The 18,243-nt window shown below is 32.5% G+C and overlaps 1 protein-coding gene across 1 annotated transcript; it reads right to left on the bottom strand.

The window, feature by feature from the left end:
* Window positions 1-6: 6 nt before the first annotated feature.
* Window positions 7-17,389, bottom strand: LOC139500206 (uncharacterized). The gene is made up of 4 exons (XM_071288946.1): window positions 17,362-17,389; window positions 3,978-4,427; window positions 1,705-1,881; window positions 7-1,058 (listed from the first exon to the last, which is right to left on the bottom strand). The coding sequence occupies exons 1-4, from the start codon at window positions 17,387-17,389 to the stop codon at window positions 706-708; spliced, it is 1,008 nt and encodes a 335-aa protein (XP_071145047.1). The 3' UTR covers window positions 7-705.
* Window positions 17,390-18,243: the final 854 nt, after the last annotated feature.

The following is an 18,243-nucleotide window of genomic DNA, read 5'->3' as shown; positions in this document are numbered from 1 at the left end:
TAAAAATATGCTTTCATTTTTAATATATCATTTCAAGAATTATTTTATAGATATGAAAATATAATAATCCTTTATAGCGGCAGTTCGGTTATGTATGTGTTGCCTTATACAATTTAGTTGACTTTGGTTATAAATGATCTTTATATGATAAATTTTACAAGCTAATAAATAAAGTAAATCATACAGAACTAATCACATTATATAAGTCTTAATACTCCATGTGATCATCTTGTTGATAATCGATATCAATATAACAAGATCAGTTTGTAAAATGAAATATTTTGCTTGTAAAAATACATGCTTAGAAATCAGTAAGAAGCTCTCGTCGCAGTTATTCCTAAATTAATCAAATCAATACATAAGTAATCAAATTAATTTAATCAATCTTGACTTCCTGAATAAACCTTAATCAGGAGAGTGTTGTCAAACCGATCGTTAGTCTAAATCTGGCAAATTGCACAAACTAAAATGTGGACTGCGATGTGTCAAAAAAAATTCTTACAATAATATAATTAAGCCTAGTTAGTTGCAAGTTCATAATTTGAAAATTACAATTCGAAATATATAAACACTATCTATGTGCATGAGTATACAAAATTAAAGTAAATCATGTCAAGTATAGCTGATAAGATAAAACATAGTTAATATGCAATTGATAACGATAAATAGTGTCTGTGTAAGTTTGTAGTGCGCTCCTGCATTGATTTACACTCCATGTAGATCTTTCATCTTTATCTGTTCGCCTTTGTGGGACTCTTCTTTTGGAATTAAATTGAAATCCTCAAGCTCAGGACCTTCGTGTAAAATGCGTGATAGATACGACTCATCCATAATGACTTTTGTGTGGAAAATTCTTATCGGTACTGATCCTATAAAATCTAATGTGTTTCCCTTTTCAATGAAGACCTTGAAAAAAGACCCAGCATGCCCAGCTTTGTCTCTAGACAGCCAATACTTAGAGCTACCTACTCTCTTGAATTGCCTTCCATCATCATGCTTTTTGGTAATTTTTGATGTCTTTCTAAATTTTTTCAACACGTACTCGTCGTCATCGCCTCCTACAAATATATAGATCTGAATTTAGATTTATAACACCGATCATGATCCTAACCACACCCACAGCACATATGTCTGATAATTGTAGAAGACAGATTATAAGCATTTGTTCTTTTCGCATCTTGAATTATAAAACACCGACTGAAAGTTTTGTCATCCCATACCATGCATTTTTCGTTGCTAGTCAATTGAACGTCTCGCAAATACATGAAATAGCGATGATACTGTTGAAACCAATACAGTAACAATTTGGGTCAACTCAGTCAATTCAGTATTTTGCAAATACTAACCAATTCGGTAGCGTATAATAATCTAGAAAAGGCTTCGTTAACATGGTTAAGGTTAAAGATTAAGTAATTAAAAAAAAAACAGTTTGAAAATTCAACAACAAAAATAGTAAGTAGACTTTTTAATAACAACCATCTTATTAAGAAATATAACACACAAACTGTTCTGATACCTAATATTAAAAAAAATAACATGTCAGTGGTTGATTAAAGGTCATACTTAATGTTAATTAGATTGTAAAGGATACCTTTCGTTCTGATGGAATCAACGATATTGAAAGGAATACTTAGTAGATAAGAAACATTGTCTCTGATATCAGTTTAAGTAAAACTAAGAACCTAAAGTATCCGTTTTACTTGCCTCCATTGCCTCCTCCATTTCCTCCTCCGCCGTCTCGATTTCCACCACCATTATTACCACCTCCACCTTGCCTACCACTGACACCCCTGTTAGACGCTGAGTATCCACTAGCGACATTTTTCTCAGAAATAGTGACCTTGGAAAACTGTGATTCTACGGCCGAAGTCGCTTCACCTTCTAACAAAATTAGCAATAACATTTATTTACATTAGATCTTGAAAAGAAAAGATAACAAAAAGAATAAAAAAACAATCCTATAATAATGATTGCAAATAACTAAAAATGATCAAAATATAACAAAAGTGAGGTGCATCTTATGATATTGACAAATTATTCTGTTTGTACACCACAAACGCTTTCCGAGTACAATTGAATGTATAATTATGCTTATAAGAAAGAAATCTGCGTACATTAAACTATATATCTTTCAGGTTGGGTCGTGCTTTTTGGGGGACCTGGGAGTTCTCTCATTTAGTAATACTGCTGTAAAATTATGACAATGAGCATACCAAAACTGACCTCAAAAACTTTACCCTTCACTTTCATAAATCATAACGAGGGTTAGTAGTCCAGTCAATCTAGCATAAATTTGACCCTAACCTGAAAGTAATTGCAACAGAAGATTTTAAAGTTTAAATCTTTAGCATTATACCTAAATATACACAGAAAAAAGTCCCATAAAATCTAACTTGAGGAAGACTAAAAAAATCAACATTTAAAATTCCTATGGAGATTTGCATTGAAAAGGGAGATAACTATTGCAAAAATTAAAGGCAGAAATATCAATAAAAATTGATACAAAATTATAATTTTACCGCTTCTATTTATCAGAATGTATTGATTCTTGACTTTTAAGCGGTCTTTAGAGTATAACAAACAACTCTAATGGTGTTTTTATTAATTTTATAAAGCTATAATCTAGATTTCGTAATTCATTAGTTGACCATTTTTCGAATTTTTCAACATGTCAAGGTAAAGAATCTCAAATTTAATAAAAATTATTAAGCATGTATTCTTCTTTTTGTGATTTAAAGTTTCTTTAGATAAGTAAGTTGCTGAAAAAATAAAATATACAGATTTAAACATTACCAAATTTTCACATTATGTTTACAATATGGTTACAAAGCTACAAATTTGCAATTTCTTTAATGAAAAATGCACGAAAAAAATAAAACTACCCATAACACGGTTTTGTACATGGCATGAGCAGAAGATTATATAATTTAGTCAAATGCAAACTAATAACCCCATCAAAGTATCATACTTCACATAAATTTCAAGAACAACAACCAAAAAATGACCAAAAAAAGTCTCATTTTTGCAAGAGTTATCTCCCCTTTTAATGTTAATTTCCATAGGAAATTAAAAATGCTGATTTTGAGGTTTCCTCAAGTTTCAGTTTATGGGACTTTTTTCTGTGTATATAAAGGGCATAATGCTATAGATTAAAACTAAAAAAAATCTGTTGCAATTAGTTTGAGGTTAAATCTTAGTTTGACTGGACTATACATGACAGTTAAATACAGTTTCCCCAGAGAGCAGTACTCTTATGAAGTAAAAAAGAGTCATAGCACCACTTATTTTTCTTACACTCATGCTGGAGTTTAAGATTGTTACAGTTTTAAAGAATTTATTCTTCATCCCAAACATTAATATGAAAAAATACCAGTGTACTGATTGTGATAACGTGCTTAACGATACGAATTTCTATCTTAGTTTGACCACCATATATTTATATATATTAATGATTAACCTAAATATGCACAACAATATTGAATCTGTAAATGTACGGACGCATTGTTTTGTTCTTCACTCGTCGGGATTCAAACTCAGGCTAATGGGATATCGAGACAACACCACATGCACTGTGTCAATCGCTCTAGACAAGGCGACTACCTAGACTGAACTAATAGCTATGGCTTTCGGTGGCCTAGTGTTACCGTTCATCGTTAGTAGATACTAGAGTTGTAACACAGTACATCATATATAAGCCATTAACAGGAAATTAAATGATCATACGTTACAGTCACAGAAAAATATATAAGTACGTCTGAACACCTCTACTACATATCCATTCATTGGAAAACCAGTGAAGGTAATATACATTGCGAATTGTCACTTCTCATTGTTACTAGGAATCAAATGTTTTGGAACTAATTCGTATGAATAGTAAGGTAGTACTTTAGTGACCAAATTGTACTAGTATTAGTATTTTTTCATTTTTTACAATCACCGCCACACCAATGAATGAATGTCATAATTGATAGACTTACCATGATAACGTTTACCAGCAGATGTATCAGATTTGTAAAAATCAGAAACAACGTCTTGTTTAAATTCAGCAAAGTTTCCCCATTGAACAAGTATTGGGTTTAACTCTTTTGCTCTGTCAAAGCGCGTGGTTGCCTCGGGTATATTCTTGTTGATAATATTGCATCTGCTTAATCCGAGGTGAGCAATGGTAAATGTGTCGCATGAAGTTACAGCCGTATTGTAGTGAGGTTCTGCATTTGGTACTTGACGTTTTTCATAATAAATGTCGCCGACATGCTGGTTTGACCAATAGCACCAAGGTCTTTGTGTCTCACTGTTCTGCCTTCCTAAATCTATAGCTTGCGTGAGCGTAGGTAATGCAGCGTCGTGCGCTTTGGAATAAAACTGGTTGGAACCAATGCAACTCCAAACTTCCCCGCATTTAGGATAGGCTTTGACTCCGCTTTTTCCTTTTGACGAGTGATACTATATGCTCTTGCTCTCCACAACAAAGCGTCAAAGTCATTTGGGTGGCTTTGCAGGTGCCGCGTAAAATGTGGAATTGATCCAGCCTTGTCGCAGCTGGCGAATGTTGCTAATCCAGCACTTAAGCCTGGCATTATATTCAATATTTAGAGTGGTAAAACTGTTTGACTTCTTTCTTTATATTTATATTTAGATCCTTGTAATGATCACGATATAGAAAGAAGATAATAGATATGGAACGCCATCGGTGACCTATGTCATGAATTAGGAGCTCTGGCAAAACGTAATTTATTGAAGCAACTACTATGGAACGCCTCAGCTGCCTTATGATAACAATACATATATCATTAAGGGTAGAGATATATCACTTAGGTTAATTTATATACTATAACGGCATTTGACTATAATACTCTGTCAATTTGCTATATCACTAAGGTACGTTTATATACTATAACGGCATTTGACTATAAAACTCTATCAATTCGCTATATCATTAAGATAAATTTATATACTATAACGGCATTTGACTATAATACTCTGTCAATTTGTTATATCACTAAGATAAATGTATATACTATAACGGCATTTGACTATAATATTCTGTCAATTTGCTATATTACTAAGGTAAATTTATATACTATAACGACATTTGACTATAATACTCTGTCAATTTGCTATATCACTAAGATAAATTTATATACTATAAAGACACTTTGATACAACATGGAGTTAGCTTTTCATATTATTCTGTCATTTAACTTTGTTATGAAGATAATATTTCATACTATGAAGACATCTTTATATAACATGGAGCTACATTTTCATATTGATTGGTCATTTTAATAAACTATTATGTGATATTGCTAAGTCATAAAGATACATTTCAAACTATAAAGACATTGTAATACAGCATAAAGCAATTTTTTCATACTACTTTGTCCCCTCAGTATGTTATAACAATTCATTTGTATACTATACAATCATCTCGATATAGCGTGGAACAATTTTGACATACTATTATGTCATAAACTATCTTAAAAAGACCAATTTTAATATCAAGCTAATAATTCTTATATCACGAGGTGTCATCTATATATCAGTAGACTATTTCATTACGCTATAAGACCATTTAACCATACCACAAGACCATGTCATCATACCATAAGACAAATCTATTAATAGCGGCGACAATTACCCTCGAAATTTTTTTTTGTAACTTCATAGGGTTGTAAAAGCGTTGACCGTGCGCACAATTTTAGAACTAAGCGCTTCCGCGCTTCATACAAAATGTATTTCGGTCAACGCTTTTACACCCCAATAAAGTTACAAAAAGAAGCATTCATTTCTTAATTGAATATTTTTTAATGTTAGTATTAACAAAAAGCTGAGAGCCAAATTGGTATATGTTTAAAATGACAGTATTGTTAAAATCATAATGATCTGTAGAATGAAGTCAACATATCAATGCTGACGTTGATAGTCTTTACTTTTCTATTTATTTTACGAATTTGTATAGCGTTTTATAGACACTTTCGGGTCAAACAGGGAGGGGTGCATTTCAATACTTATTTAATAGGGGTGCCGCTGGGGTTCCGGTACCCTACCCTTTTCGTATAATTAAGATTCTTAAAATGCATAATATTTCAAAATTCGCGTATGCAAAAGTGTGACTTTTTTTCCATTTTGGTTTAGTTTCATAAGGTGTGTTGAAAAATTGACTACCAAAGTGACAAGACGGAAAACTTGAGGACAGAAACACAGCCATGAATACCCAGATTTTTGGCTATGAAAAAAACTTGGCTTTTATTGAACAAGAAATGACATTTATTTTTTATATATTTCTGATATTTTCGCCTGCCTCTTCTGTTGTTCCGGTCGCTGTTACACTTTCTCTAATGTTAATGGATTTGTGCTGTCACCAAAACAAAAATAATTAATAATCAACTTGAAATGTTACTTATTATATACGTGTCAGTGCAGTTAAGCAGGGAGAGCATGTCTGATATGTGTTTTTTTCAATTAACAATCCAGTCTAAAACTTAAAATTCAACGGGATATAATGTATATATATATTTCTCATTGATGTTTAATATTATATATTTGATTAATTTTTATTTTGTTTCGTTTATTTCGGTTTGTTTCGTTCATTTCTATTTCGTTTCAACCGATAGTATCGTTCCTGTCTAATGTTGGTGCGGGGATTATCGTTCGGTTTGGGTACGTAAATCAAATATTAACACCTGAACACTTCTTTTTTAAAACAACTTCAAAAAATAAAAAATCGAAACATAAATGCCTCCGGGTGCGGGAGTTTCTCGCTGCATTGAAGACCCATTAGTGGCTTTCGGCTGTTGTCTGCTTTATGGTTGTTGTCTCTGACACATTCCCCATTTTCATTCTCAATTTTATTTCAGCTGAAAAAGGTTACATTTTTTCAGCTAAATAATATGTGAATAGGTAGATTATATCAGAAATATATGATATGACACAAAAAAGTTCCCATTACTTGTTATTTAAAAAGCCCCGTATTTTTTTTTCACAGCCGAAATTGCATGGCTATGTTTCTATCCACAAATAGTTCCTCTACGACACTTTGGTAGTCATTTTTTTAACACACCAGATGAAACCAACCAAAATGTAAAAATGTTACACTTTCACATACGCAAATGTTTAAATGCTATACATTTTAAAAACCATGATTATACGGAAAGGGTAGCGTACATGAACCCCAGCGGCACCCTTTATCAAGTGAGCATTGAAGTGCACCCCCACCCCCTTTCTGGCCCGACGATGTCTTTGTAAAACGCTAGGAAACTTCGTAAAATGTAGATAGAAAAGTAAAGATTAATCGACTTTCCGCATTGATTTGTTAACTTCATTTTACAGATCATTATGATTTGAACAATAATGTCATTTCAATTATCTGCCGATCTGGACTATCTCTCAGCTTTTAGTAATTAATAATATTCAAGAATACTGCTAAATTATCATGGATACAGGGAAAATTGGTACAAGTTACGGATTACACATTTTTCACCGTACCTTTCAACATGATTTGCAAACAAATGTTTTAAGTAAACTATCTAAAAGGAAACCAGGGCACTTTCATGATAGTTAAAATTTTGCGAAAAGAATATAAGCCTGCATCGTTTTGTTTTAAGCTTGTATGTTATTTAGTTTTTGTTTGTTCATTTTTAGCTCATCTGGCCCAAAGGGCCAAGTGAGCTTTTCTCATCACTTGGCGTCCGTCGTCCGTCGTCGTTGTCGTCGTCGTCGTCGTCCGTCGTTAACTTTTACAAAAATCTTCTCCTCTGAAACCACTGGGAGCAATAATGTTCAGCAAAGTAAGATTTACAAATAAGTCAACATGACCGAAATGGTCAGTTGACCCATTTAGAGTTATTGCCCTTTATAGTCAATTTTTAACAATTTTTCGTAAATCTTAGTAATCTGTTACAAAAATCTTCTTCTCTGAAACCACTGGGAGCAATAATGTTCAGCAAAGTAAGATTTACAAATAAGTCAACATGACCGAAATGGTCAGTTGACCCTTTTAAGAGTTATTGCCCTTTATAGTCAATTTTTAACCATTTTTCGTAAATCTTAGTAATCTGTTACAAAAATCTTCTTCTCTGAAACTACTGGGCCAAATTAATCCAAACTTGGCCACAATCATCTTCGGGGTCGCTAGTTTAAAAAATGTGTCTGCTGATCCGGTCATCAAACCAAGATGGCCGCCACAGCTAAAAAGAAAATATAGGGGTAAAATACAGTTTTTGGCTTATGACTGAAAAACCAAAGCATTTAGAGCAAATCTGACATGGGATAAAATTGTTCATCAGGTCAAGATTAATCTGCCCTGAAATTTTCAGATGAATCGGACAACCTTTTGTTGGGTTGAAGCCCCTGAATTGTTAATTGTAAGGAAATTTTGCTATTTTTGGTTATTATCTTGAATATTATTTTAGATAGAGATAAACTGTACACAACAATAATGTTCAGCAAAGTAAGATTTACAAATAAGTCAACATGACCGAAATGGTCAATTGACCCGTTAATTGAGTTATTGATTTTTAACAATTTTCATAAAATTTGTAAATTTTTACTAACATTTTCCACTGACACTACTGGGCCAAGTTCATTATAGATAGAGATAATTGTAAGCAGCAAGAATGTTCAGTAAAGTAAGATGTACAAACACATCACCATCACAAAAACACAATTTTGTCATGAATCCATCTGCTTCCTTTGTTTAATATTCACATAGACCAAGGTGAGCGTCACAGGCTCTTTAGAGCCTCTAGTTTAGGGGTACCAACCTATATGCGTTGCCTTTCGTGTCGCCCTAAGTCTTTTCAACTCCGAATCGCTGTGGACAAACAGTGGCGGATTCACTACGTTTTGTAAGATGGCCATTTGAGCTAAGGAGGGACCGCTCCAGTCATGCTTCAGTGATTCCCTGAATAAGCACCCATTTTTCTAAACAAAATAGGCCCCCCTCCAGTCCCCCTGGGTCCGACTATGGCAAATGCAACATTAGAGTCGATTAATTCCTTCATCTTGAAAGCGATTCCTTAAGGTCCGCAAAACGATTTCCTTCACGGTCTTTTTTTTATAATTACAATCGACATAATAGTATGACAAAATTGTTCCATGTTATATCGAGGTGATTGTATAGTATACAAATGTATTGTTATAATATACTGAGGTGACAAAGTAGTATGAAAAAGTTGTTTAATGTTATATTAAAATGTATTTATAGTGTGCAATGTATCTTTAAGACGTAGCAATATCACATAATAGTTTATTAAAACGACAAATGAATATGAAAATGTAGCTCCATGTTATATCAAGATGTCTTCATAGTATGAAATATTATCTTCATAACAAAGTGAAATGACAGAATAATATGAAAAGCTAACTCCATGTTGTATCAAAGTGTCTTTATAGTATATAAATTTATCTTAGTGATATAGCAAATTGACGGAGTATTATAGTCAAATGCCGTTTTTGTATATAAATTTACCTTAGTGATATAGCAAATTGACAGAGTATTATAGTCAAATGCCGTTATAGTATATAAATTTACCTTAATGATAAAGCAAATTGACGGAGTATTATAGACAAATGCCGTTTTAGTATATAAATTTACCTTAGTGATATAGCAAATTGACAGAGTATTATAGTCAAATGCCGTTATAGTATATAAATTTAATTTAGTGATATAGCAAATTGAAAGAGAATTATAGTCAAATGCCGTTATAGTATATAAATTTACCTAGTAAGTGATATAGCAAATTGACAGAGCATTATAGTCAAATGCCGTTATAGTATATACATTTACCTTAGTGAAATAGCAAATTGACAGAGTATTATAGTCAAATGCCGTTATAGTATATAAATGTACCTTTGTGATATAGCAATTTGTTAGAGTATTATAGTCAAATGCCGTTATAGTATATAAACTTACCTTAGTGATATAGCAAATTGACAGAGTATTATAGTCAAATGCCGTTATAGTATATAAATTAACCTAAGTGATATAGCTCTACCCTTAATGATATGGTTATTGTTATCAACTGTGGCGTTCCATAAACTACTCTAAATGCAACATGTTAAGATAGTCTGCATTACAAATTTGTTACACAGTGTGCTAGTGACTAAATACAATATATATATGGGCAAATTCCATATATTTGAGCTTCGCAATGGAGGTTATTAGAACAAAATTCTGGCCTTGTAAGAAGACAACACAACTAACTTTCTTTATATTGGTTGAACATAGATATTTAGCTCGTCAAAATGCAGGAAATGAATATATACAAATAAAAATGACTTTTTGAGTGGCATATATGATCCCGACCACCAACAGGTGAAAATTACTCTTACTATTTATTTATAATGACAAAATAAAAACAAATAACACAAAGTGCACAAGTTGGTATGCTTCGCCAACATTTCTAACCATGAATTGTATGATGAAAAGCTTAAAGATAAAGGTTTGGCTACAAGTATCACACCAACTTATCATTTTTAAATATCCATGACAGTGAGGGGAAATTCAGATTAATCCTACCAGACAGACAGGTTCACTTAACAATGATTTCATACGACAGATATAGTTGACCTTCTGCTTATGGTAATTAATAAAACAGACCAAAAGACTAGAAATACACACTGTCTCAAGTCAGGAGCCTCTGGCCTTTGTTAGTCTTGTATGATTTGCAATTTTAGTTTCTTGTGTATACTAGTAATTTGGATTTTAGTATGGTGTCCATTTTCACTGTACTAGTATAGATATTTGTTTATGGGCCAGCTGAAGGACGCCTACGGATGCGGGAGTTTCTCGCTGCATTGAAGACCTTTTGGTGACCGTCTGCTGTTGTCTGTTCTATGGTCGGGTTGTTGCCTCTTGTTGTTGTTGCCTGTACCAAGTCAGGAATATGACAGTTGTTATCCATTCGTTTGATGTGTTCGAACTTTTGAATTTGCCATTTGATTTGGGACTTTCCTTTTTGAATTTTCCTCGGAGTTCAGTATTTTAGTGTTTTTACTTTTTTTTGACACATTCCCCATCTCCATTCTCAATTTTATTGACGAATAAACCATGAAAATTAGACCAAGGTCAGATGAATCCTGGCAGACTGACATGTACCTGTTACAATCGTTACATACACCCTTATATAGTTGACCTACTGCTCAAAATATCTGAGAATTTGACCTACTGTGGATTCATTATTATTCGTTGGATATACCAATTAACGTGGTTTTCGTGGGTTCAGGTGAACCACGAATTTAAATGTTCAACGACGTACAAATCTTCTACCAGTTCGAATGCAGACTTTGGCAAAGCCACGAAATTACATATCCACAAAAAGACAAATTTTACGAAATCAACGAAAATAAATGAATCCACAGTATTCACGTAATTTTAACTTTGACCTCTGATCCAAGAAATGCATGCGGATGGGTCAGGTGAACACTTTTTGACGGACATGAAGACTTTGCAAGGAACCCCTATTCCAAATATAGTTATCCTTTTACTTATAAAAGAGATTTTCAAATGACAAAAACAAACCTGTAATTTTGTTTAAATCATTTGCTGATCCATGAAAATAAATGGCAGACGGAAACTTTGTAACATGAGGTATCTGGGAGCATCAATGAAAAGGTTTTCTACCTTCTGATATAAAGCTTAGATAGTTATCCCTATGTCTCGCATACTTCCACTTGCATCACAGTCGAGACATTATACTACATCACGTAATGTACGTACGCCACACAATGGCGTTCCATTACATTTTTTAAATATTTTTATCTAAATAAATACATCGTGACATTTTACAAAAGCCAACATAAACGTATCAAGTCCTTACATAACCACTTATTGTAATGGCAAACCCTTATCAAATCATCCAAAAACGTATACCGTATCGTGTTATATCAAAACATGATATCTGTGATCGATTATTTGACAAAAAAAATCTTCAAATACATAAAAAGTTTAAAAAAAAAAAAAAAAAAAAAGTAAATGAAATAAAAACTTATATGTTGTTATTGTCAAGGAGACAATATAATATCTATAAAATTCCAATATAATAAAATGAAGATTTTGATACAAATATGGTCGGAAATTATTAATATAACAAACATAGCCTTTGTATGAGGTCAATACAGGATATATCGACCCAAAGAAGTATATTGACCTCGGACTTCGTCCTCAGTCAATATACTTCTTTCAGGTCAATATATCCTTGTATCGACCTCATACAAAGGCTATATTTGTATAATATCAAAACAGTATTTAGTAATATCACAACCATATAATGTAATTGTAATATATCACCAAATTGATCTCAAAATAAGACAGTTGTAGCGCACTATACTCTTTCTCAAACTAGTTTTATCAATTTAATAAAGATACCTTCCTATTTGACAAAAAAATCAAACAAAAGATATCATGTAGTATGAAATCTAAACAAACAGTTGATTTATTTAAGTAAACGTTACTTATCTAGTTTATGAGAGACAGTCGGCACGATTATATAACTATGATAATAGATATTATCTAACCTCCTATAGATTTGTAGAGATATGATTGGTTAAAGGGCTATACACGTGGTGACAAGTATATTTGATATAGGGTTTCCTAAAAGATATATAGGGTTAGTTACCATACATGGTTAGTTACCATATGGGGCTATACAAAATAAGTAAGGAGTTACTTTCCTTTCAAAACAAAAAAGATGACACAACTCTTTATAAAAACAACAAGGTGTTGAGGGAAAATCTGAAAGTATTTAACAGACGAAGAAATTGATGATGAAAGGTTGAAATAAATTCATAAAAACATAACAAAAGCTAACAAGTTGTTATTGTTAGCATTAAAGAGTTATTTCCCTTTAAAAAAAAAATATTTAGAAGGTTTCAACAGACGGAGAAATTGATAATGTAATGAACGATGGAAATAAATTCATAAAACAAATTTAAAGCTAAAAAGTTGTTTTTGTGGGCATCTGTTTTATGTATAGACAAATGGAAGTAGGATCTTAATACTAAGCATTGCAGACTTTTAAAATCACTTTGCAATAGGCCGCTTGTCAAAGTACTACATGTCAAGATAGTCGGTAAGATAAATTTGTTACACGGTGTATGGTGTACCACTTGGTTCAAAATGTATTTTATCGATTCACCGCTATTTCTATCGGTTAACCGCTATTGTATATACCAGTTAACCGGTATTTTATCGATTAACCGTACGGTTAATCGCTATATTTATGTCGGTAAATCGCTATTTATAAACCGATTAATCGCTATTCCATATGTCAATCGCTATTTAAAATGGTTGATTACTTCTTATTTATCGATTATGTACTTAACATTAATATTTGAAATGAATAAGTGATTGATGGTTAAAGCTTATCGCTAAACCTGTTAAGACAGTAATTTGAATTGTTCACTTCTCTCACACATGCACTCTGGTCAATCTTTATATCTAAATTATAATAGTAGTTTGACGAACACCCACATGTTTCGCGTGTTGAACACGCGGCAATTCTATATATATTTCGCTCCTACAAGACTTTATAAATGACTATCCGATTAATGAGACCACATAAATGTGATCTCTTTAGTACATATTTTTGTCTAGTATAATTTTTCAAATAAGAAAAGTCAAATTGTCCTCTTCAATATTTTTCTGATAAGACCGACGTGAAAACTAGTAAACACTTTCTACATAATCATGATAATAGAATGAAATTGTCAGTAAATTCCATATATATCGTAGTAGGTCACTTACACTTTGTGTAACTAATAATATAGCAGTAATACCCATGCGAAAGTTGTGTGTCTGTTAGCTGAAGATGGTGTTAAAATACATGAGAAGGCGATTTCATACAGGGGGAAAAAATCCCACCTAAGGTAGTGCGTATTTATTAATCACGTTTAGGCGAAAATTCCCATTAAAATATGTTTAATATCCAGTGTTTTATGTCTTTATCAGAGTCATCTCTTTTTAAAAGAATTGCTTTGTTCAAAATCAAAATAAAACTTTCAACACCGGTGTGACCTTAATCATCTGTTTTTGTTAACCTTCCTTGTCAAGAACTTTATCAATAAATGACTTTTCGTGAATGGTCTTAAACGATTTAATATTTTAAGCACAAAAAAAGTCATCATATTTAAAAAAAAAATGGTAATTAATTGCAATATGTTTTTCATTCCGACCTTAAAAGTCACAACTAAAACCCCTTTCATGCAGAGCTTTGTCACCCAGTAAAACAAGAAGTCTATCCGAGGTACTATCTCGGGTATCATATGAACACACATGTAGAATACTTATATTGTGAACTTCAAATAGTCGAGCAAGACTATATATGATGAAAAAAGAAAGATCACAAAAATACTGAACTTAGAGGAAAATCAATTTGGAAAGTCCATAATCACATGGCAAAATCAAATAACAAAACGCATCAAAAACGAATGGACAAGAACTGTCATATTCCTGACTTGGTACAGGCATTTTCAAATGTAGAAAATGGTGGATTAAACCTGGTTTTATAGCGCTAACCCTGTCACTTTGATGACAGTCTCATCAAATTCCGTTATACTTACATTGATGCGTAAACTAAACAGACACAATAAATAAATTAAAAACCAATTGTTCAGAGAACAATTGAAGGTCTTTCCACCAATAAGGATCTATTTTGATATGAAAATATTAAAATTCAGTTGAAAATGTCAGTTCCTATGGCTTAATGATGTATAAATATGAATTTTGGGCAAAGGTCAAAATCTAGAACGTCAAATTTACTGATGACCTTGACCTATATTTCAAGGTCATAAACCAGGGACCCCAAATAAAAAGACCCTAGGTCTGTAATATGTATAGTTAATGAGTTATATCACTTTACGTTTAATTCTTAATATAGGAGGGGCAAAAACTCCCATTTTATGTCTACACACCCTTTTAACCAAAATATATAAGTTACGACATGTCGCAACTAACAATTTAGTAAAAATAATTTGTCGGTATCTTATAAGGTTAATGAAAATTAGTGAAAATAGGCCAAAATCAAAATTTAGAATATGACCTTGACCTTTGACCTTTACCTAATTTTCATTTTTTTGGACGAATGATCTCAAAACAAAAGACCCTAGGTCTCTATCACTTATGGTTTTCCAGTTTAAAATACATTTCAAAATTTCAAATACAAAAGGGGAACTAACTCTCATATGGAGTCTCTATACGGCTTCGGTCAAAATAAAACAGAACATCCTGAGGATGTAACGAGCAATTTGGTAAAATAAATTTGTCGTAATCTTTTATGGTTGCGAAGGAGTAGTGGCCACAAGAAAAACAGTGTTTGGGGAGATAACTCTTACAACGTAAAGTATTTGGTTACGCAGTGGTCATTTTTAAAAGTGCATACGCTTTACGATATCATATTCCAAATATCTAAACGACATCTTTTGAAACATCAATACTACGCAAGAAAAGAATTAGGCGGAAGAATAATAAAAAAAAAATAATGATAATAATAATCAGAAGAAATGCAATAGGTCTTTCCACCTTTCCGTGGAAAGACCTAAATAGTCAAAAAATGGCTACATCAGTCATCATCGTATAACAATTTTAAAATGAACAATTTAACAGAACACAGAACATCTATCTACAAACACTTTCATTGATGAAAAAGTGAAACATAAAAGATACTAATCCAACAAACTATTACTCATTGTTACTATAAAACCAAGTTAAATGTAGTACAGAATTTCTACATAAGGAAATACCTGCACCAAGTCGGGAATAGTTTTCTATTCGGTTTTTTTATTGAGCTTTTGATTTTGCCTTTTAATAACGGACTGGCCATTTTGAATTTATATTGAAGTTTGATATTTTTGTTATTCTACCGTTTATACAAGTACAAATGTATGGCATAAATGATTAAAAGTCTAACATCAACAAACCCGAATCATGTGCGGATCTGCCTTCTCACAGTGTTGTGTTTGTGTTCACTGCCACAAAGACCATACAGATTCTAAAGCCGAAGGTTTAAATTCCCTCAATTTTCGGAATTCAAAAATAGTACGAACATGTACCCTTTTACAAAAGCCTGCCCCCGCTGCGGGATTGTCTCGCTGTGTTGAAATCCTATTGGTGGCCTTTGGCTGTTGTGTGCTATTTGATTGGATTGTTGTCTCTTTGACACATTCCCCTTTTCAATTCTCAATTGTATTCATTTCTAAATTAAAGATAAAGTGTAAATTAAACTGATGATAGCAAGTGATGAATGATGAAATATTTTTCGACTTAATTAATAATTTGATGATCAGAAATATAAACATCCGTACGTATACCTTAATATAATAGGTGGTTCACGTGGAAGATTACAGTCATTGTAACTTTAAAAGTGTACATTACATGTGTAACAGATCAAAACATCTGAAATTTTCCTAAAGACTTAATTATGTCGCCATATTCTTTTTAAATGTTTGAAAAAATGGCGAAGTAGTCTTATGCATTCAATTATCAACACAACAAAGTTGAATAAAAAAATTCTTGTGCTTCTGCTTAGTCATGGCGAAAATTTAATGTAAACTAGCACACACAAATATGTAACTTCAAAATGACAGTCATTTTTTATTATGTTTGTACGCTCTACGCGTTTTTTCATTTTGACTTTCAAGAGATTTTTTGTGATGAATTCTGATTCATAGGAGTATTAGGATTTTTACAGTTTATGAATATTAAAATATGTCTTTTGTTATGTATTTCCTATTTCGCTCCGAGTTTACCCATTTGATCTTCTTATAATGAAAACAAAACTATAGAAACAATCTTTATTTTCAATTACGGATGTATCGAAGGACTTTCAGTCATTCACACACATTTCTGTTGGCATTAGTCTAGAATGTTTGTGTTTCATATTAAAATCTATTTATTTATAGACGACAACGAACTGGGATATGTGAAAAGTATTATAATTAGAGCTTTCATATATATTGAACTTCCTCTTTTCAGCACTGAATAGCATTTTCTCTGTCCCGTTGTATGGTGTTTGCATACGGGCCAATAATCATATTGTACGTAGACAATCTATGTGCAGTGATATTGGACATTAACTAGCTTTGCTGATTGGAAAACCAGAGAACCATGAACTTAAGGTGTAAACTATGGAGTTATTAAATGTATGCAAGGATTTAAAAAGACTGAAATAATTGTGTGATAAAAGTATTTTTGCCAAAAGAAGCCGCATCACAACAAGTATTTAGGGATGCGAAAAATTAATCCCACTTTGTATCCAGAATACATAATTATGTGAAATAATTCCGATTCAAAACGAGTCATCATACATATATGCAATTTTACGATATGGGCAAATGATTGCGGGAAAAGGTACCATTACCGCATACCTGTAGCTAATTGCGTATCTTGACCCATATCTACATGTTTTGTACATGTAAATAGCATATTATAATAACATAACAATGGTATGATCCCGCCACAAATAATGCACAAAAATGGTTGATGAGAAAGAATAAGCGAAATGTGGATATCCCCCAGTTTTTGGTGGGTTTGTGATTTTTAGTGTTATTTATATTATTTTCTATTGAGTTTTATAGACTTTCTCATATTGTGGTCGTTTTTTGTTTTTGTTTTTCGACATGACATTGTTTTTAATTTACTTTATTGACTACACATTGACTAATGTTCAGCTTCTCTTGGATAATTTCTTTTGAGTCAAGTGCACACTCCTGTTTTGTAAACATGTTCGATTGGGTGTTCGATACAATGTGTCTCAACTTATAATCAACAAGAATATGTTCATAGTATACACAGATACTCCATCCGCGCTATCATTTTCTTTGTTCATTGGACCGTGAAAATGGGGGAAATCTCTGATTTGGTATTAAAATTAAAAAGATCATATTATAAGGATAAAATTGAGAATGGAAATGGGGAATGTGTCAAAGAGACAATGACCCGACCAACTAAAAAACAACAGCAGAGGGTCACCAACAGGTCTTCAATGTAGCGAGAAACTCCCGCACCCGGAGGCGTCCCTCAGCTGGCCCCAAAACAAATATATACTAGTCCAGTGATAATGAACGCCATACTAATTTTCCAAATTGTACACAAGAAACTAAAATTAAAATAATACAAGACTAACAAAGGCCAGAGGCTCCTGACTTGGGACAGGCGCAAAAATGCGGCTGGGTTAAACATGTTTGTGAGATCTCAACCCTCCCCCTATACCTCTAACCAATGTAGAAAAGTAAACGCATAACAATACG

The sequence above is a fragment of the Mytilus edulis genome, chromosome 13 (genome assembly GCF_963676685.1).
Source record: "Mytilus edulis chromosome 13, xbMytEdul2.2, whole genome shotgun sequence".
Lineage (NCBI taxonomy): Eukaryota > Metazoa > Mollusca > Bivalvia > Mytilida > Mytilidae > Mytilus > Mytilus edulis.
Note: the sequence above shows the minus strand (reverse complement) of the source record. Positions and strands in the feature narration are given on the sequence as shown.